This window comes from Barbus barbus (genome assembly GCF_936440315.1).
Source record: "Barbus barbus genome assembly, chromosome: 36".
NCBI lineage: Eukaryota > Metazoa > Chordata > Actinopteri > Cypriniformes > Cyprinidae > Barbus > Barbus barbus.
Genome location: NC_136714.1, coordinates 8,292,326 through 8,314,932, shown reverse-complemented (window position 1 = coordinate 8,314,932; position 22,607 = coordinate 8,292,326). Strand labels below are relative to the sequence as shown.

The following is a 22,607-nucleotide window of genomic DNA, read 5'->3' as shown; positions in this document are numbered from 1 at the left end:
TATACCGTGGACTATACACATATGGGGTCCAAAAGGCCTTTCATATGGAACCCAGCCCTCTACCGGTTCTCACGGATTCAACGAGTGAGGGCCTAGCGTCAGATGCTCCGCCACATCTGACTGCCGAGGGGACGGAGGAACTCGACAGGGTCTACAGTACGGACTCTCTGGAGCAATTTTAGCAAGCCGACCGGAAAACGGAGCCTCTCAGTGCTTCTACCCGTTTGAGGTGAGAACACAGGAGGAAACCGGTTCCACACGAAGGCTATAGAACCTAGCGAACGTGTTAGGGGTCGCCCAGCCCGCAGCTCTACAATATCTGCCAGCGAGGCGCCACGAGCCAACGCCCAGGAGGATGCAACAGCTCTAGTAGAGTGAGCTCTCAACCTGAACGGGCAGGGCACACCCTGTACCTGATAAGCCAGGGTGATGGCATCCACTATCCAGTGGGCCATCCTCTGCTTGGAGACGGCCTTCCCCTTCTGCCGGCCTCCGTGACAAACAAAGAGCTGGTCTGAGGTCCTGAAGCTTTGTGTCCTGTCAACGTAGCATCTCAAGGCCCGGACGGGACAAAGCAAAGCAAGTCTGGGTCTGCCTCCTCCGAGGGCAGCGCTTGCAGGCTCACCACCTGGTCCCTGAAGGGATTAGTGGGAACCTTGGGCACATAGCCAGGTCGGGGCCTCAGGATTACCTGGGAGTCAGCTGGCCCAAACTCTAGGCACGAATCGTCGACCGAAAATGCGTGCAGGTCCCCTACCCTCTTGATGGAGGCCAATGCAAGCAGGAGCAGAGTCTTCATTGAAAGAAACTGCAGCTCAACTGACTGCAAAGGCTCGAATGGGGCCTGCTGTAGTGCTTCGAGCACTAGAGACAGGTCCCAAGAAGGTATAGAGGGGGGCTGTGGGGGATTTAACCTTCTTGCCCCCCTAAGGAACCTGATGACCAAGTCATGCTTACCCACCGACTTCCCTTCCACGGGGTCGTGGTTGGCAGCAATCGCAGCCGCATAGACTTTAAGGGTGGAGGGAGACAGCCTTCACTCCAACCCCTGCTGCAAAAAGGAAAGCACGACCCTGATCGGCACTTCCCGGGGGTCTTCTCGGTGAGAAGAACACCACTCGACGAACAGGTTCCATTCCAAGGCGTAAGCCTGTCTCATGGACGGCGCTCTAGCCGAAGCGATGGTGTCAACTACCCCTTAGGGTAGGTCACCTAGAACCTCCGCGTCCCGCTCCAGGGACCAGACATGAAGTTTCCAGCTTCTTAGGTCTGGACGCGGGTGCCATAAGGTGCCCTGTCTCTGAGTCAGTAGATCCTTCCTCAGAGGAATCTGCCAAGGAGGGGCTGTCACGAGGAGCATCAGTTCTGAGAACCAAGTCCGAGTGGGCCAGTACGGCGCCACGAGCAGGACCTGCTGCTCGTCCTCCCTGATCTTGCATAGTATCTGTTTTTGCGAGAAGGCTCACTGGGGGAGACGCATACTTGCGAAGGCCCCGCGGCCAGCTGAGCTGGACCGTCTGGGGATGGAGTCTCCATTCTCCGGGGAGCGCAGCTCGTGACAGCTCGTCGGCTGCCCGGTTGAGCAAGCCCGGAATATGAATGGCACGAAGCGACCTCAGATGCTTCTGACTTCAGAGGAGGTGGTGGCGGGCAAGTTGCGACATGCGACGGGAGCGTAGACCACCGTCCAACTCCATACCGAGAAAAGAGAACCTCTGCGTCGAGGAGAGTTTGCTCTTTTCCCAGTTGACCTGAAGGCCCAACTGGCTGAGGTGTGACACCAAATCCCTGTGTTCGCACAACTGGTCCTGAGACTGAGCCAGTATGGGCCAGTCGTTGAGGTAGTTGAAAATGCGAACACCCTGTTCTCTCATGGGAACAAGGGCTGCCTCCGCAACTTTCGTGAAGACACGGGGTAACAGGGACAGCCCGAAGGGCAGGACCTTGTACTGATATGCCCATCCTTCGACGCAAACCGCAGGAATGGCCTGTGGCGCGGAAGGAATCGACACATGGAAGTACACGTCCTTCAGGTCGACCGCTGCAAACCAATCTCGGGGACGGATGCACCCAAAGATGCGTTTCTGCGTGAGCGTCTTGAACGAAAGCCTGTGAAGGGCCCAGTTCCAGACACGCAGATCCAAGATTGGTCGTAGCCCACCGCTTTCTTGGGTACAATGAAGTAAGGGTTGCAAGCCCTGTCTTCATATCGGCTGGAGGGACCGGCTCCATCGCGTCCTCCGCCAGGAGGACAGCGATCTCTCCACACGAGACATGAGCATCAGCTGCCTTCACTGCTGTGAGGTGGATGCCCCTGAACTTGGGAGGAAACTGAGCCGCATAGCCGAGTCAGATGGTCCACTGGAGCCAGCAAGACGGGCTGGGTAGACGCAGGCACCCAAACACCGTACAAGCGGACCAGCGGGACCACCGACGTACCCGCGGTGGGGCAGCGAGGTGGAACACAGGAACACGGCCCGTGGCGGACCAAGGGGTCCGAGTGTGCGGTGCGTGCTTACCTGGTTCCGAGGTTTGGCAGAGGGTGCGTGAGTAGGGCCTTTGATGACGCTCTCGAACCGCCCACTGCTGCCAGCTGGCGAAGAGGAGGATGAGCGCGGTCCGGAGTTGGTCCGTCCGTGACTCTCCATGCCCTCTTGGGACCCAGAGGCAGAGACAACCGCTTCTTGTCGAGATTTTTGAAATAGAAGAATCTCCACCCGGCCCTCCTCCGGGGGAGGGCAAAGCAGTCCTCTCTCTCTCTCTGCCTACGCCCAGCTCAACGGCACCGCTTCTGGAAGCTGCTGCGGATGCGGTGCGGGAGCAGGGACGGATGCAGGGGCCACCCTCGGCGACAAGCAGGTTGGGGCGCTGCAGCCGGCGGACGGGTGGAGGCAGCAGCTGCCCGCCGGGGCAGGAGGTGTTGGACCGCCTCAGCCTGCTCGTGAGCAGCCGAGAACTGCTGGGCCATGTTCTTGACTGCATCGCCGAAGAGGCCAGTCTGGGACACAGGGCCCTTGAGGAACCGATACTTTGTCGGCGTCCCCATGTCGACCAGACAAAGCCAGGGGTGAACATCCTGGACCACAAGTGTGGACATCGCACGACCCAGAGACCGCGTCACCTTCGTCGCTCGTAGCGCGAGGCCCGAGGTACAAGCTCTCAGAGCTTCCGGATCGTAACCACCCCCGTGCATGTCCTCAGTGCTTTTCGCCTGAGGACCCTGCAGTAACGCCATAGCGTAAGGTGGAGGCAGCTTCCCCACAGGCCATATAAGCACCGCCGGACAAACCAGACGAGTACCTACAGGCCCGGAAGGGGAGGCACGGTTCGCCCCGCCGAGTAGAGACGGTATTAGGACACAACTGCATCGCAACCGACCGCTCCACTGGGGGGACCCCCGTATACCCCCTAGCTGCGCCACCACCGAGGGTGGTGAGGGGGAGGAGTTAACAGGGCGGTTTCTGGCAGTAAAAGGTGCCGTCCACGACCTGATAAGCTCCCCATGCACCTCCGGGAAGAGAGGCACTGGGGCAGGGCGCTGAGAACCAGCGCAAGCTACCCCGAGAAACCAGTCGTCCAACCTCGAGGGCTCGGGACACTGTGGGATCTCCACTCGAGCCCTACCCTCTCAGTGGCCCGGGAAAGCATAGCCGTGACTTCTAGATCCGACTCAGGCACTGCTACTGCCAGAGCAGCAGCAGCCGAGTCTTCTTGCCCAGAAATCTCCAGCTCACCCTCCGATGCAGCAGTCGACGTCTGGTCATCGGGAGGAGCGCCAGGGTAACTGCTGGTGCTCTCCTTGTAGAGGGCCCAGCACGTTCCACTGACAGCTCAACTGGTTTTGGAGCGCAAGAGGGGCGATTGTCCCTCGAGGGTTGGTTCCCTGGAGGGTTTGCCACCATGCCACCGCCTGAAATGGTCCCCGTCTGTCTGCAGCCAGAACGAGAGCCAAATCAAGGCAGAGGCAACAGAGCTCCGTCCCTTTGTCGAGGTATCAGAGCCTGGCCCGCAACTCCAAGATGATCATCTTCCCACCATGAGAAGATGCCTCATCCATGAGCGCCACCTCAGCATGCTTACTGCCCAGGCATGTGAGGCAGCGATCATGACCATCACCCGGCACCAGGTAACGACCGCATCCAGAAACGCACGGGTGACACGTTGTCTGAAGCAAGACCCAACTCGTCTTTACAAAGACGTAACGTCGAGTTTGCCAGATGCAACGTCGTCTTTAAAAAGACGCACCCGTGAATGCTCTTTTAGAGAAATCACTCTTTCAGTGTGCTGAAGCGCACAGGGGAGATGGCCGTTTGCAACACAATCAGGGGGTAGTGCAACCTGATGTGTGCAATCCACTCGACACAGGAAGAACCACCGCCGCTGACGCGCCATACCACCAGCACAAGAATGCCTCGAAGAGCGCACTGACTTGCAGACACTGTAGGTTGGTCAGGAGCAGAACGATGAACGCTTGGCTCCGAAGCGAAAAGCTGAATATGCGCTGCACCCGCTGCCTACTTATACTCACGCTGTGATTAGCGGCAGCTGGATGCAATAATCGCATGCCAATATCCATTGGCTTGTTTAGATACTCTCGTAGGGGATTGGTCTCTCTAAGCGAGATCCCAATTCGTCGGTCACCGACGTGACTCGGAGTGACCGACTGATAGGGAACTGGACAACATGTTATTTAAAAATAATGCAAGTTGGGCAATTCCACCGAATGGGTCATTTGTTTCCAAAACTGTTAAAAAAAAAAAATTATTTTCTATATTTTTTAAAGACTGAATTTAGTAATACACATATTTAACTATTCAAAATCTGTATTGGTCTATCTCAGGTAACTTTATTTAATTTTTTTCACAATTTTTAAGTTGCATTTTTCTCAGTCCTGTTATCAAAACTCTAATCTCTTTTAAAAAACATGTTTAAAAATATGTTCAGAAACACGTGAACAAGTAACATATAAGAAATAATTTAGGTAACAGGACAGTATATTTATAATGACGCTCCCAGCCAGCGTAACAAAATCATCAGATATACAGAAAATAAGAGCACGTGCTTCCGATCATTTCATTGCAGTCAGGAGATCCAGATGTTGCAATATTATCTTGAAAATGTGTCTTGTGGATTTTTCCCAGTTTTTTTGAGGGGGAAATGTGTTAGGGTAACAGGACTGAGTGAAAACTTGGGGACTTGACTAAAATGTGTATTTTATCCAAAATATTATACATTTATTTTGAAATAAATGTATTTAAAGCGCAGATGGGATATGGAGGTACACAAAAATGCAAAATAAAAATTATTTCTGAAGCATTTTAAACATTATATTTCATGTTAAATTGTAGCGTTAGACACTGGGGACATGAATAAATGCTATATTTTCAGTGTTTTAGGCTGATTTTAATAATTTTAATAATTAATAATTGATTTTAATAATTTTTTTAATTATATATTTTAAATTTGCAGTTAGATTAATGTGCAGGACACATTGCTTAATAATAAAATGTATATTATAGTTAATTTTTATGTATCTTTGTACCTATAATGTCCTGGGGACACAAATGGCACCCGTTCGGTGGAATGGCCCAGTGTGTATCACGTTTATACTATATCAAAATGTACAGTAAAAAAAAAATCTGCACCCGCTTTTAAACAAAGAGAAACGCCGGCACGAATTTGGGCACGCAATATGATAACTCGTCCATGTAGCCTAAATACAATTATATTAAAAAATAAATAAATAAATAAAATCCAGCAAAACGTTAAAAATTTGTATGCATTATTATGTTTTATTTTTCATTTTGGTTGCATTTTTTATTTGATGTATTAGAAGAAAGAGTAATGAAACCAAAAGTAAACATGAAAAAATGACATGAAGTAATTTTTTATGTTATGGCTAAATGAATGCCTTGTTCATTTTTCTTTTAATTATCCTTAATGAGGACTTGGTGGCCAATAAAAAGAAACAGGATAAAATTACTTTTTTTAAACCATTAACAATAAATAAATAAATAAATCCAGTCATAATTTAATGTTTCATTGACAAAACAAATAAATAAAGGAGCCGTTTCTGCGCATGGACGTTCTTCCGCCATCTTTGGCCAATGCTGACGCTAAAACGAGGATTATGGGAAAACCAGATCTCATTAATATACATGAACTCATTACCATAGCTATTCTTACTAGTGAAAATGGCATTTCTAGATATCTGTAAAAGTATTTTTACTAGTTAAAATGTTATTTAAGATATCAGTAATTCTATTTTCACTAGTTGCAAGGACAATTTCAGATATCAACTGCCTTGATATCAATAATTATTTTGTTACTAGTAAAAATGTGAATTCTTGATATGAACAATTCAGTTGTTAGTTGAAATGGTTATTCTTGATATCAGTAAATGTATTGCAACACGTTACATTTGTTATTTCTGATATCTGAAAATGCATTTCTGATATCAATATAATTTCTGATATCTAAAATGACTTTCTTACTAGTAACAATCACATTCATGATATCAGAAATGATCATTGTCACTAGTGACAATTAAATTGTTGATATCAAGAATTAAATTGCTGATATCAAATAGACATTTTTACTAGTAAGAATTGTATTTCTGAAATGTGAAATTGGATTTCAACTAGTAAGAAATTAATTCTTGATATCAACAATTGATTTTGAATGGCAGCCTATGGGGACATTTATGGCAAGCCGTTTTAGCATTTAAACCTTCGTTCAGACTATCCATAAATATATTTACAGAGAGGAAAAATTGTATTTTGACGAGTGATAATTATAATTTGACTAGTCAGAATGACAATGAGAGATATCTGCAAATATAATTGCACTAGTAAGAAATCGGATTTGAGATATCTGTAAACATATTTTGACTAGTCAAAACTCAATTTAAGATATCTGTAATGATGTTATAGATATCTTTAAAAGACGCGTCATATATCCGCAAATGTAATTAGAGATATCTCTAATTCCGTTTCGACTAGTTGCAATTATATTTGAAGATATCTGCATTGTATTTGCTAGTCCAATCTCCTGTTGCGTGACGTGAAACTACATTTCCTCAGCACCGCTCACAGTTCCGCCTCCCTAAATAACCGCTAACAACTTTAGCCTGCTTTTGTTTTCACGAAGAAAGGATATGAAGTACTTCAGGCATTATTAAGCCATGGCGGGAGCTGTTCTCGACAAAATAGCAAGAAAGTGTCAACAAATTGAAAGAGCTCAAAGTCAGGGAAATTGTGGTGAGCGCGAACTTTGTGCGATATATGATTGCTTCAGAAATGCACAGAGAATTTCATATTTGCTGCCTCCAGAGACGTATGAAGAATTAAACAGAAGTCTGGATGAAATTCGAACGATGCTGTCGACGCATTTGCAGAGTGAGGGAACTACAGCTTTTTCCGTCTCTCGAAGTAACTCAGGTGAATTTCTGGTTTTAAAAAGTTTGCTCTTTATCTGCAGTAATCGCATACACAAACGAGGAATCTCGGAAAGCTCGTCTTTGTCTTTTTTATGCGTTTGTTTATTTTCTGCTCTCTACTTTGATCATGACCATACCCATAGTAATACAACTGTAACTTTCTCCTCAGTCTGCACAAAAGTAGTCTTACCAGTGTACATGCTATGTAACTATTCACTTACAAAATGAATACAGTTGTAATACAAATTAAAATCTATGTACATAATACATATAGTTAAAAGTATGACTGTACAACAAATTGTATGCCTACATAATTTTTATGTAAATAAGGATTAAAATAACAATTCTTTGAATGGCTACTGAAAAACACTACTGATAAGGTTCACAAAGGTTAATCAGTCCATAAAAATGTATTTGTATGTGAGATTTCAGATTTCGTATCACACATAAGCATATACCATATTTAGGTTTAAAAATAACCAACAGACACTCAAACTGTTCAAAGTGTAATTTAATTTTTCAACTTTGCCTGGTCAAGTTCAATGACTCATAATAAAGAAATTGTATTTCTTCAACATTTGTAGGCCTACTAAAAAAAACAATGTTGAAAAAGTAGTTTAAATCTGCAATGCTGGGTAATGTGCAAAGTGCTTGTTACAGAATCACCCTGTTATTAGACCATTACTTTGTTCCATCCCTTCCTTTCTTTCCTTTCTTATTTGCCACAATTTTTCTAATATTACACTGCTTGCCATTAGGAGCTGCATGCCAGTAAAACAAATATGTTGCTTTCAATTGCAGGTAGCCGAGGTAGACCAGCCATTCAAATAACACGTGACCAAATTGAATTTTTAATGAAGCAAGGTCACACAGTCAAACGAATGGCAAGAATGTTAGGGTGCTCCTCCTCATTCTTGTACAAGAGGTCCAAGCTGCTTGGCGTATCAATCAGGAGCAGAATGTCAAGAGTGGATGATGGAGAACTTGAAAATGTAGTGAGACGACTACAATGCCAGTATCCAAATACTGGAAGTGAGGTAAGGCTTGTTTGATTTCATTTTAAGGTCTGTCCTATCAGTTCATAAACTAATTATTATTATTTCATTTTCTCCAATTCAATGCAAACATTTTAGATGATGCGAGCCTTACTGGTTGCAGAAGGATTAAAGGTTTCCTGCCAAAGGGTTCGTGAGATGTTGGTCCGTATCAATCCAGCGGCTGCTGCAAGGAGATGGAGCAGCACAGTGGCTAGAAGAGTTTATCATGTGCCCTATCCCAACAGTCTCTGGCACATTGATGGCAACATGCGCCTCATAAGGTTAGTTTAATGTAGTTTATGTTCTGCTGATGCAGCATAAAAATGGTGTGACAGTGCATTTCTGCGATACTAAAATATAGCCTAGTGTAGACCTGCATTATCAAATTCGGATTTATAGAATAAACAGCCAAACATGTTTAGAAACCTGAATAACCCAGCCATTTATGCTGGTTATGCATCTGATTTCAATTAAAAGTTATTTGTTTTTAAAGGTATTTGGTCTTAAATATGCTAACTAAATCTGTTACAGACTAGTCCATTACTGTGAACCTAAGCAGCCATTGTAAATCACAATACTACAATATCATTATAACAGTTCACCATATCGTCCTGGCTTAAAACCACTAAATGTTAAATCACTGACATTTTAGATCCAGTGACTTTTTTTTAAAGCTGGTTTGAAAGAGTCTGTACTGTGGAACTATATGAACGTTTGACTTTTAGAAAACTTGCATTTTCTATATGAATTATTAATACAGTACATACAATTATTCTAAGTATAACACAGTGTAGTTTATATTTCACTTCTATAGTCCCTAATATTCCAGTTGTCCTTATGTACACTTCCTAATTTCTTGATTATTAGACCCCGCTTTTTTCACCATTTATTAATGTTAAAATAAAAATTTGTCCAAACAGTACTTGATTATTTGTGCGCCCTGTTGTAAAGGTTATTTAAAAATTTCATTTTAATGTGTCTATTGTGATGTCCTGCATAAAAGAAACCTGGGAACTGTGAAGAAGTGGGACCTGTAGCACTTCTTTGTTTGTTTCTTCACACTGTACTACCTATAATACTTAACTTACATTTGTATTATTATTATTTTTTTTCTTTTAGATGGGGCTTTGTGATTCATGGTGCAATCGATGGACATTCACGACTAATCACATACCTAAACTGCAACACCGACAACTGTGCCAGTACTGTACTGTCTCAGTTTATTCAAGCAACATGCCTTTATGGTCTGCCCTCTAGGGTAAGTTCAGATCACGGTGGTGAAAACTTACAAGTGGCCTTGTTCATGAACCTTGTACAAGGACTTCAGCGCCGGAGTCACATCACTGGGGAATCAGTTCACAACCAAAGGATAGAACGTTTGTGGAGGGATGTATTTTTACATGTGCTACATTCATTCTACAGCATGTTCTACAGTCTTGAAGATTCTGAAATTCTTGATCCCAGCAATGACCTTCACAAAGTTTCACTCGGCATAGTTTTTCTTCCACAGATCCAAGCCAGACTACAGCACTTCAAAGAGGCATGGAATCACCATGCTTTGCGGACAGAAAACAATAAAACACCAACACAGATATGGACTGAGGGAATGCTGTCAAGGATGGGAAATGACAGCACAGCTCTCAACAATGTGTTTGGAGACGATCCCTACAGGCCAGAAAATTTAAATGAACTTCTGGCTCAACATGGCATTGAGTATTTGCCCACAGCTGAAACAGAAGACATCCCAGCTGTAACTGTTGAACAGCCTCAAATTAACCTCACTCCTCAGCAAATGGAAACTGTGTCCCATGCTATTGACCATATCACAGATTTAAAGACTAAGTTTCAGGTGTGTTGTGCAGAAATTGCCAATCTTTTGGCAAACTAGTGTTGCAGATTAGAGTGTGTTAATGTCATTCTTTTGTAATATTTTAATATGTAAACGATGTAACTACAACAATGCTCTGTTGAAGAATTAATAGATGCTTACAGTAGATGCTGACATTGAAAAAATAATTTTCTGTGAAAAGCTGGTGTACAAGTGAGAACCTGAACAAAGAGTTAAAAGTGAGCAATGTTACTGTGTTTTTTCCACAATAAACAGTAACATGCACAATGCAGAATAATGCATTTTATTTTGGAATAGATGCACATCTCAAACATATTTGACTTGAAAGTGGTTCTTAAATGGAACTTTAAATTAATAAAAGGTGTACTCAGTTGTAACTGTACCTAAAATTACTTTATATAAAGAGGTAATATTAAGGCTTAAAGCATGAGACTTCTGTAAGTCATAATGCATTGACAACATTTTGTTTTCTTTGTTAACCTTTTCCTTCAAAAGTGGAAAAATGTAAAAAAAATTTCCACTCCAAAAATTCAGAACATAGAAACTAATACACTTTGTACTATTTGAGGTTGAGTAAATGGTCACAGAATTTTCATATTTGGGCTAACTCCCCCTTTAACAACGACAACAAGATACAAACTCACAACAAGATACAAACTCAACACAATGCAACAAAACCCCATCCATTATGGATGCAGCTCTAGATTTCAGGCAACACCAAAATATGGGCTTTGCATGATTCCCTCCGTCATGTAGGTCTTGAACATTTCATATTCTTTGTGTATCGGCAGTCGTAATATAATGAGGCAAGTATTGGCCTCGGGAAAGATTTTTCCGTCTTGATGGAGGAACTCTATTTCTGGGCGGTGGGGGAAACCCAGGGGTGGCACTGTGGAGGCTCCAGTGGTAAATTCCATTATTCTCTCAAGAGTGACTGCATCACTCTCTCCCTCTGCAAAATATATGTACAGAAAATCACAAACTTCAAAAGACAAAAATGTGTGGTAAGTGCAGTTCTTTGACAGCGATATTTTGATCTAAACAGAGTTAGTCAGCCTGTCTAATTATGACTACATCTAACTGCATTGTTTCTATATTTTTTCTGATTACAAAAAAAAAAAAAACAATCCTAAGTATTTGTTCTGCATAATGGCTAGATTCACCACAAATAAGATAATTTTTCATTGTGAACACTCCTTTTCTTCAAATCTAAGTCACTGTTTTTATTAATCACTTTTTGTTTTTAGAGGACCAATAACGTAAAACAAAGAAAAGCCAATTAAAAATAAAAGCTACATAAAGTAGCGTTGGCATTCCAGCTATTAATTTAACGGCATGTGTCCCATTCAAACAGTCTGAATATTAATATTTACTGTAATCGTAGTGATTCAGGACAAGACACAAACACAACTTGGAAAATGGATTTAGTAATTCACTCATTATACTGTATACATTTTGAAAAAAAATGACATGGATGTACCCTTAACATTACATAAAAAACATTTCATACCTTCAACATCGATCAACCAGTCCCTCCAGTGGCATACAGTCTGGTTTTCCTTTGCCCTTCTGTTGCTCCCTTGTGGGGAGAAGTTAACATGAAAAAGACTGCAGAGATCCTTTGCCTGAAGGGGCCTCTGCTCATTGATGAACATATCATAAAAAAGTGCAGGATATTTCTGCATCTCTTCCAGCAAACCGAGAGTTTGCAACCCTTCTGAAAACCTGTAAAACAAACATAGCACTCAATGTAAGTTTCAAGCAGATGATAGCTATGTTGTCAGAAAGGAAAGGCTTAAAAATTTACTTCACCCCAAATAAATTAAATTCTGTCATTAATTATTCTGGTCAACCCATAAGACCTTCATATATGTTCTACCATGACAACTTTCAGAAGGTGTTAGCATGGTAGTATCTTTATTTGAGTTCTGGAGGTTAACTAAAGTCCTGGGGTGTGAAAACCAATGAGGGTGAATAATTAACAACAGAATTTTAATTGTTGGGCACTTACTGGTCCAAGGCAGCTCTTAGCCTTCCATTCACAAAGAACTCTGCAGCTGACTGGACAAGAGAGTTCCTTTCTGTCAGGCTTGATACATATCTCAAGGCACCAATGATACTTAAGCTGTCTGCTGCTTCTGTAATGGCACAATTTGCCTCCAGAACATTTGTTGCTTCCTGTATCTAAAACAGTTGTGAAAAAAGAAATTTTACAATTGTGAGAAAAAAAAAATCTAAAACCGGCATGATAAAGAGGTCAGGTGATGCATTTTCTTGTTTTCCTTTTTCTTTAGTGTGTTAATTAGGTGTTCGTACTTGTATAAGATTTGCAGTTACAAAGCAGTGTCCCACAAAAGGTAAGGTGACACATTTCAACCACATTTATACCAAAGAGCTCTGTTATCAGTGGAAAACGAAACCATCTGTATCAGCATAGAATGAAATTGTTACACAAAGAGAACCATTTGTACTGCTGGTGGAAAAGCAGCTCTAGATGTCCTGTGTTGTTTCACACTGGCGCCTGCTCAAGCAGAGCTGAGCATCATTTACCCATTAACTGTCTTATATGAAATTTGAAAGCTGTAGCTTGCGATTATGGTAAGGGGCATTCAATTTCTGACACACACTTGTGGTGTTCGGTCAATCACAGTGACCGAACAATCAATCACAGCCCCTACTTTGAGCTGGAAGGAGAAGCATTGTAGAAAATGCCACATTTGAGAGAGGCTGGGCATAGAATAGTATATGAAAAATAATTAATTCACAGTATATGACAAATAATGTGTTTTTTAAACATTGAAGCATGTCGACACATATTTTACCAAATACACAAAATAATGATCTTTAATAATAGCATCATATAACACCTTTAAACAGTTCTCAAACATCTCCGTACCTTGATTAGTTGCTCCCTCAATGTATGATCTCCAATCTCATCCACTGAGGCAGGGGATGTTGGCACACCACAGAGCTGCTGAAAAAGCCTTTCAGAGAAGAAATGTGGTCCAACTCCTCCATGGACGACACACAAAGCAATCATCTTCCCCACTGATGCATACAACATAGTCTCCAAAGCTAAAGCAAAACAGAAAAAAATATTGATGTCAGAAATTCCTACAGAACCATTATGAATATTTTTAAGTTAATATTTTATCCCTCAGTCACCACTGGCTTAAATTTTGTTATTAGAATTCAGGTGATCTGATCATAATTGGACTATGTTTAATGCAGGTGAAAACAGGGACTGTCATTCTTACATTCTACAGTCTTACATATCATTAATGTAACTGAGGAAAAATGACATTTTTTTAACAGATTCATCTTTTTGACCCTTTGTAAGTCTTATCTGTGTCAAAATAGTTTTGTCTTAGAATTGCATATGAACTAAAAACGGCAAGCTATATGATCAAAACTGTGTCCTATAAAGTCACAATTGCTAGATATAAACTCTATAAGTCAACTTTAAACTTTATAAGTCACAACTGCAAGTTTGTATCCCATAATTGAGGATAAATAGTTACCTTTTTTATTTTGTGGCAGCTTCCACATAAAACATCTTTGCATATGAAAGTTATATATACACATACTGTATGTGTAACTCTCTTGAATACGTTTACAAATTTTTAGTATAACAGCGGTATAAATTAACAAAATGTGAGGTGTTGATTATAGCATTATATTTTGATCTACCCTCAACACTTGAAAGGTTACAGGGATGAGCACTCAGTGTTGATCAAGTGAATGCAGTGATCTCATCATTGCAACATGATTTCTGCTCTCTCACAAAATCCTTTTATCACAACTAACAGTGCAAACAAGATGTAAATACAGCATATAGTACAATGTACCCCTGTCATTCATTTTAACAGACCCGTATACAATAAAAGTCTTTACTGGACTACCAAGTTAGATATTATTTCTGAAACTAGCAGAATGTTTTAATAGAACAATGTGAAACTTACAAAATTAAATTTTTCATGACCCCATAAAAAAATCCAAACACAAGAGATCAAAAAGACTGTTCGACTATTTGACTCTTAAGGTGGAATCCAAAAAGCATCATCTGACCAGTAGTGGTGTGAGGAAAAAATAACTACTTTTTCAAGGACACTGAAGAGCTGAACAGCATTACAACATAACCTGACACAAAAGCTTTCTGCTTTAGCAGGAGTACTGACCTTGAGTGTCTAGAGCCAAACTCCTGTCTTTCTCATTGCCCTGAAAAACATTTGATTGATGGACGGCCCGCATCAACAACCGCAAGTATTCTCTAGTAGGGCCACCTTCATCTATTGCCCCTTCCCCATTTTCGTCAGCATCAACAAACACTACATCTAGTTTTGCTTGTGGGTTGAATCGTCGCCGTTTGATAGCTTGCAGGCTGCAGTGTAATATGTTTTCTCTGAACACATTTATTTGGTTTGCTGTTGGGCAGATGTTTCCATCAATTTTGCTTTGCAGTTTTTTTAGAATGGTCTGTAGGTCAACCCTGCAAAAGACAAAGATTGGATGTTTTTAGTCAAATGCTGAGCATTTTGGTATATTTCAGAATATTGCGAGTTGCATAAAGCTCGCTCCCGCATGCAGGGACTTCCAGTCACAAAGCAACCTCATCCCATTATTTTTAAATGAAGAGTTGTTGGCTTTCCGTGTGTGTTTGTGTGTGTGTGTGTATGTGTGTTTGTTTGTTTGTGTGTGTTTGTTAATTTGTGAATGCATAAAAAATTTTTTTAACTGTTAGTAAATAAGCATATATAGGAACATACTCATCTAGGACCACGGCGCTCCCTTGAGCTATTAGGGATAGATCTACAATGTCTGATGGCTGGGGAGATGGAGAACTAAGTGGCGTCTCCTCATCAATGTCTATGACAATTGGCTCTGCAGGTTGGTCTTCAAAATTAAAATTAATGAATGGAGTCTGAGCTGTGAACGAAGCCACAGAAGGCTGTACATAGGGCTGAGCAACTGAAGACTGGGCAGTGGGCAGAACAACTGCAGGCTGGGCAGAGGTCGGAGTGACTGGAGACTGGACTGGGGATAGAGCCACTGAAGACTGAACAAAGGACGAATCCACTGGAGGCTGGGCAACATTTACAGGGTCGCTGTGTTTTTCCTGAAATGAAAAGAACAAAGAACAATAATGACAAAACTGTGATTTAAAAAGTAGTGTCGAGCTCACACCCGGAGCAGTGGGCAGCTATTGCTGTGGCGCCCGGGGAGCAGTTGGGGGTTCGGTGCCTTGCTCACCTCAGTCGTGGTAGAGGGTGGAGAGAGCGCTGGTTATTCATTCCCTCCACCTTCAATCCCTGCTGGACCTGGGACTCAAACCCGCAACTTTTCGATTACAAGCCTTGCTCCCTAACCATTAGGCCACAGCTGCCCCCAAGTTAGGCTATATTAGGTTATATTGGCCACAACCCATTGGGTGTGGATGACAATTCGATTCAGAACTACAAACACGAGTACAAAATGTAAAAAAAAAAAACAATGTGAGACCAATGGAGAGGGGGTTTGAGTGACTAATAATAAAAATGTAAACTGAAAAAAAAAAAAAAAAAAAAGTTTAAAGTTATGTTTCATCTTAACTAACATTTAAAAAGATCCATTATGCCTTGAAATTTTAAATGCATCATTATGCATGAATAGACGAGTATAACTTCACATGTAAAACCCATAATTTGCAGATCAACCTGCTACTTATTTTCTCTCCAAATAGTAGGAAATCAATTGAAATGTGGAGGATATTAACTGTGAAAAGATGATTGACAGGTCAGTTTAAAGTACCATTAAAAGACAGTTTTATGACTGGATAGAATGTCCCAAAGCTTGCCTACTCTTCAGTCACACTCAAAACTATGTACATTTTCTTCAAAAAAAAGAGTACATACTTTTAGGGCACGGTATAGGCAAACTGGGACAAAGGGATTGATTACCACCTGTTTGATTAATTAGTCTTGTTTGATTTCCTTTTTAAGTTGTACCCTTACCGTCACTTGTTGTCCAGCTTTTGCTGCCTGTCTGCCTGCCTTTTTGGATCATTACATTAAACTGGATCAAAGAATACGTTTGAGAATCAAAATTTAATTGAATAGAAAAATGTGTCAAAACCCAGCCCTGTTAATCACATTTGATCAATCCTTGAAACTCCAAATGAGTAAACAATGCTTTCCTAAAACTTAACAGGGACAATCAGGCCAAAAATTATAATAATTTATCAACAAAAGGTAATGCATATGGCCATATGAAAATCATTATGAAAAAAAAAACTTGCTCAAGTATACTGCTGTAGTAACCTACCAGATTATCCAAGGGTGATGTTCAAAGGATATACAATGTAGAGAAAGGTTTGATTCCATGATCTGAAATTGACCCAGTAGAAGTGCTCTCTATAGCATTTGAAGAAGTAGCTTCCTGGATTCTGAACACCTCACTGGCCATTTCATCTTGCCCAATAAAATCAAACAAAACCTAAAAAAAAGGCCCACGATGGCAAATATTATTAAAATAAAGAAATCCCAGAAATGAGGAAAAGAAACTAAATAAAACATCTATGAAAAAATCCTTAATCCTTCTTCACAATGAACTTCTTACTTGAATTGAATCAGCCATGATGAACTTCCTCTTAATTAAATCTCCATTTGGATATTTGACTTTCAGAAATTCTCCATCTAGAGGTTCAACACGAACGGCCATTCGCTGGCGTCTTTCCTCAATGGCCTAAAAAAAAGATATATATATAAAAAAAAAAAAAAAAAAAAAAAATTCAATAAAATATTTAGTGGCAGCACTAACCTTTTTGCGCTTTTCTTCCAGAACCTCATAGCAGCGCCTCCTTCTGTCCTGCAATACCATAGATTTAATATACATTTTTGTGCACCCAAATTTTAACCATGGCAAGCAAACTGCAATAAGTCAAAAATTACCTTTTCTATATCTGCCAACAAAGAAGCATTATATTCTTCATCTTGCTGGGAACGTATAGCTCGCCACTCCTGAAGGAAATAAAGTACAACTGTGAGTCAAATCATTAATAGTTACAACCTTTGACAACATCAAAAATAATTTCCCTCACATGCAGATTTACAGATTCTGTAATCTCAGCATTGAAGGAGGTTTCATCAAGTGCTGTAGTATTGGATGGTTGTTGTGAGTTCTGGGAAATGGCTGTGGATGGTGTCATTACCTAGGAGAAGACACAAAAAAAACGACAAAGACTCACTGCACAGTAAGGAATTTACTTGAACTGTCACCTAACATTAAATGTGCACTGTGCAGAAACATATTTTATATGTATAAACATAATTTATATTAAGGTTAAATTAAAGACCAATTCAACTGAACATGTCTTAAAGAAATGACTCATTCATTTGAATATTTAGGCCCAGATTTACTAAACAGGACAAATTAGCACGAGAACACAATCCCATAAATGCACTGATGGGAGTATAAAGTTCTGGGGTAGATTTACATTAAATAACTTCACTCACATGCAGATTTACAGCTTCTGTAGTCTCAGCATTGAGGGAGGTTTCATCAAGTGCTGTAGTTTTGGATGGTTGTTGTGAGTTTTGGGGAATGGCTGTGGATGGTGTCATCACCTAGAAGAAGACCAAAAAAAAAAAAAAAAAAAAGACAGAATTTGTTAGACTCACTGCACAGTAAGGAATTTACTTGAACTGTCATCTAACATTAAATGTGCACTGCGCAGAAACATATTTTATATGTATAAACAATTTATATTAAGGTTAAATTAAAGACCAATTCAACTGAACATGTCTTAAAGAAATGACTCATTCATTTGAATATTTAGGCCCAGATTTACTAAACAGGACAAATTAGCATGAGAACACAATGCACTGATGGAATGTAAAGTTCTGGAAAATACTAGCACATTGACGAGCACAAGGTTTGTTATGCCAAAAGAGGGTTGTGTTAGAGCAAAATGTCAGTATATCTGGCCCTTGGACTTTGTTTAACATGTAGTGAAGTCATACCTGTGAAACTTCAGCTCTTGGGACTATATAGAGCCTGCTCTTTCCAATTGCTTTTTTTAGGTCTTTCACACTATTTGCATGCACTTTTTCTATCTTCCGTCCTTTTCCTGCTCTTGCCAAATGAAAACCTATTAAGTTTAAATTCACAGTTGGGTAGCATTGGCAGACAAAATTGTTTAATTCGGACAGAGTCCAATTTATTTGAATTTTTGATCGTTGGGTTCCTCTCCCTGTTGTTTCGTGTACTGGTCTACCTACAAAATTGAAAGTACACATAAGCAACATAAAATAAACAACAGCTCATCAACTAATCATATACTGTATGTAAGAGATCAGGTTTAATATAATACAGCTCACTACCAAGTTTGGTGAACAATAAGTAACATTTCCTGTTTTTAAAAGGATTTTTTTCCGGTATTTAAAACACTTTAATGCCCACCAAGATTAAAAATTGTCCCTCTGACAGCTGACTGCTTTTTAAACGCTCCTGTGAGTGTTTGCATAGGCACTCTGTGAAGACTGTCAAAGGTTTCAGTTTACAACGGGTCTTTGCTGCATTAACATTTGTAGGTAGTCACTGACATATCTGTTGCAAAAACACAACGTCCAAACAGATGTGTTTAATTTAATCAGTATCTACACCACCAGGAATGGCAAAAATGACTTTTTGTTCACTGCTTCTTTGTGTCTGCACACTCACAAATCCATTCATTATTACTAACGAAGTATAACAAGAAAATCATTGCTGTGCAGACAGCTCCATTGATGACGAGTTTTTGAAACAGTACTACTTTGCATACCTCGCATTGACCTGAAGTACTGAACAGCTTCAGTGATTATAATGCCAGCAATCTTTGCTCACTTTCTGTATTAAAGCTGTATTAATGTTTTTCATGCTACTAACTACAAAATAAAAAGTTTCTGCATTAATAAACTCATTTAAATGTGCAGGTGAATCCAAGAGACTATGATAACCATAGCAATGGATGGAACAAAACAATCGGATAGGGTATGTCAAATGATCTGTGCAAGTTTTAGAGTGTAAAAGCTAAATTATAGAAAAAAATACAAGAGTTAAATAAAGTATAAAATAGTTCTAAATACTTGTTTTTATTATCTGCCCTGACAGTAATTTCCTTTTATGAATAAACAGGATAAGCTAATCTTAAAAATGGTTTTGAAATATTTGAATTGGTAATTCCAAAATATAACGCTGTGGTACATCTGAAATCCTTATATATCAAGTATATATTTACCTAATCCCATGTTTGCAAACCGCTCAAGCTCTGTTGTAGATGGTAAAATTGCAATATCTGGGCCTGAGAGCAGGAAAAGGTGTGTCTGCCAGACAGAATTTTCTTGCCTTCCCGGTGGTCCTGACACACACATAGAAATACACAGTTAAATAATATCTTAAACACTGGTAAATCACTGTTAATTTTGCAAATGGTTACATAGCACAACCCAACTTACTGTTAAGTCGTTGGACCTGACGCCGGAAAAGGCGTCTAGTTGAAGTAAGGAGATTGTTATTATCGTTAGCTGAGAGCTGTTGTCTGGCTCTTGAGATGCTGTTAAAAACTCTGTCAAAGATCGCTGGCTGCATCTCCTGATCTGATGACATGGTAGGCTGAGAGAAAAGTTTTCCCCAAACGCATCAAGGTCAGGAATTTAATATTGCCTAAAATATCCAGATTTTGTTTTTTCGTTTTCATACATGCTTAATGTAATGAAGCAAGTCTGCACAGACCGATCAGCATATGACATTAACGTAGACGGTGGGCCGAGGGTCCGTATCTGCTTTACTTTTCGAAATGGATGATCCCCATGGAGGGAGAACCTGGATTTGTAAAGTTGGGACGGTTGTTTTATTCTCAACGATATGAAAAGTGTTGCCACTCCCATTTATTGCACATTTTCCCAGAAATCATAATGCACGAACCGTAAATTTGCAGGCAAACGCGGTTGCCTACTATATCAGTTGAGCCAATAGCGCGGCAAGATACTGACATGGGATTATTATTAACCAATCAGATGTAGTTTATTTAGAACAGCTGTTACACGTCACAGATGATTTAGCTATCAAACATGAGCAGCAGCAGCGCATTGATCATCGTCAAGGACATTCTTTGTGTGATTGTAAGTATTCATTTAATTATAATATATCTATATAAAATGTTTGTTTTGTACACTGTGTTGTTCAAACATGTGTAAGCGTCTCGTTAGTGTCGTTTTAAGTTGGGTAACGTTTCAGCTGGCGAACTAGTAGTAGCCAGAGCCGTCGTAGAATAACATATTTAACGGCTCTGGCAGTAGCTAGCATCATGCGATTACATATTTGATTTGGTGTAAACATTCCATTCTAACGGTAATACTTCGTCCAACTCACATAGACTACAGCTCCACTGTATGTTGGCGGATAATTACCTCAGACCGTTTTGCAAACGTTCGCCAAAAACTCAAGGCAAACATTAACCTGTTGATGTTTTAAGACAGTTAGAACTGTATGTAATAGAAATAAGATTATAACTATCAAATAACATAAACTGCATGTAAAAGAAACAAGATTATAAGTATAACTAGTGTGGCAGGGTGGAAGAATCACGCGACAAGGAGAGCTCAGGTAAATACCCCGGAGGGTGGATTTATTAAGAAAACAGGCGGTGATCGGTGAAGGTGCGTGCTGAGGTGCTCGGGGTGCTCTCCGTGTTCTTCCTTGGCGCAGTGGACCGGTGCAGTGCAGAATGCAGGCTGGGTCGCTTAGGCGCTCGTTTCTGCAAAAGAGAGTCAAGAGAATGCCCATTAGATCTCTGTTGCAGTGGAGAGGTCTCTCCCTGTCTCCAGGCCTCACGCGGCTTATCTGGCCGCGGGCTGATGGGGATCAGGTGTGTCCGCTTTAGCCTTGATGAGCGGTGACAGGTGTTCCTGGTGCGTTTCCAGGGCAACGCTGATGACAGATCGGGACGCTCGTCACACTCCCCCCCCCTAAGTGTTGTCCTGGGCCTGGCAGAGAGACGAGGTAACAGTAAGGGGGAAATTGGGGGTGGGTGGGGAGTGACCCCTGACAGACCTGCATAAGCTGACCAGATCCGAGAAAGCCCATCCGCATTTGCGTTGGAGGCTCCGGCTCGATGGCGGACGTCAAAGCAGAAGTCCTGGAGCGCGAGGAACCACCGTGTCACACGAGCGTTGGTATCTTTGGCTTTCGCCATCCACTGGAGCGGCGCATGGTCCGTGAAAAGGGTGAATCTCCGTCCCAGCAGGTAATACCGCAGCTCCAGGACTGCCCACTTGACGGCCAGAGCCTCTCTCTCTACCGTGGCGTAGTTCCTCTCGGCTGGCGTCAGCTTCCTGCTGATAAACAAGACGGGATGTTCCTCACCTTCCTGGACTTGTGACAGGACGGCTCCCAACCCCGTCTCGGACGCATCTGTTTGTAGCAGAAAGGGGCAGCCGAAGTCCGGGGCGCGCAAGACGGGTTTCTCCGTTAGCGCCCGTTGGATTCGTCTGAATGCCTTCTCCTCCTCTGGTCCCCATGTGACGCGCTCAGGCTGCCCCTTCCTGGTTAGGTCTGTCAAGGGGGCGGCTAGAGAGGAGAAGTTAGGGATGAAGCATCTATAGTATCCCGCCAACCCTAAGAATGCTCGTACCTGGGTCTTTGTGTTGGGCCTCGGAGCCGCGCGGACGGCCTCCACTTTTTTGTCTTGCGGCCGGATGAGGCCCCGTCCCACCTGAAAGCCCAGGTACTTCGCCTCATAGAGCGCCAGATGACATTTGGCTGGGTTGGCGGTGAGCCCAGCCCGTCGAAGGTCCGTCAGCACCCTCCGCAGACGATCCAGATGGTCCTCCCAACGCTCCGAGTGGATGACCACGTCGTCGATGTAGGCGGCCGCGTACTGCTGGTGCGGCCGCAGGAGGATGTCCATCAGCCTCTGGAACGTGGCCGGAGCTCCGTGTAGGCCGAAGGGAAGGACCCGATATTGCCAGTGGCCACTGGGGGTAGAGAAGGCGGTCTTGGGTTTGGCGGATTCGGTCAATGGCACCTGCCAATAGCCTTTGGTGAGGTCCAGGGTAGAGATATATCGGGCCCTCCCGAGGCGGTCCAGGAGCTCATCCACCCGGGGCATTGGGTATCCGTCAAATTCGGAGGTTTCGTTGAGGCGGCGGAAGTCGTTACAAAAGCGGAGGGTGCCGTCCGGCTTTGGTACCAGGACGATGGGACTGGACCATGGGCTATGGGATGGCTCGATCACCCCCAACTTCAGCATATGTTGGACCTCTTCCTC

At 42.1% G+C, this 22,607-nt stretch overlaps 2 protein-coding genes across 2 annotated transcripts in view; one reads left to right on the top strand and one right to left on the bottom strand.

Annotated features, from left to right (window-relative positions):
* LOC306855577 (neuronal acetylcholine receptor subunit alpha-10-like) overlaps positions 1 to 22,607 on the bottom strand; it is a gene marked incomplete at both ends in the record, with an annotated part of 45,381 nt that overhangs the window by 11,472 nt on the left and 11,302 nt on the right.
* Positions 7,090 to 10,594, top strand: LOC306856124 (uncharacterized protein). Its single transcript, XM_079395155.1, has 4 exons — positions 7,090 to 7,439; positions 8,240 to 8,475; positions 8,572 to 8,756; positions 9,595 to 10,594. The coding sequence occupies exons 1-4, from the start codon at positions 7,184 to 7,186 to the stop codon at positions 10,361 to 10,363; spliced, it is 1,446 nt and encodes a 481-aa protein (XP_079251281.1). The 5' UTR covers positions 7,090 to 7,183; the 3' UTR covers positions 10,364 to 10,594.

Coding starts and splice junctions, on each gene's coding strand:
- LOC306856124 (XM_079395155.1), top strand. CDS start 7,184: ATGGCGGGAGCTGTTCTCGACAAAATAGCAAGAAAGTGTCAACAAATT. Junction 8,476..8,571: donor ATCCAAATACTGGAAGTGAG/GTAAGGCTTGTT, acceptor CAAACATTTTAG/ATGATGCGAGCCTTACTGGT. Junction 8,757..9,594: donor GGCAACATGCGCCTCATAAG/GTTAGTTTAATG, acceptor TTTTTCTTTTAG/ATGGGGCTTTGTGATTCATG.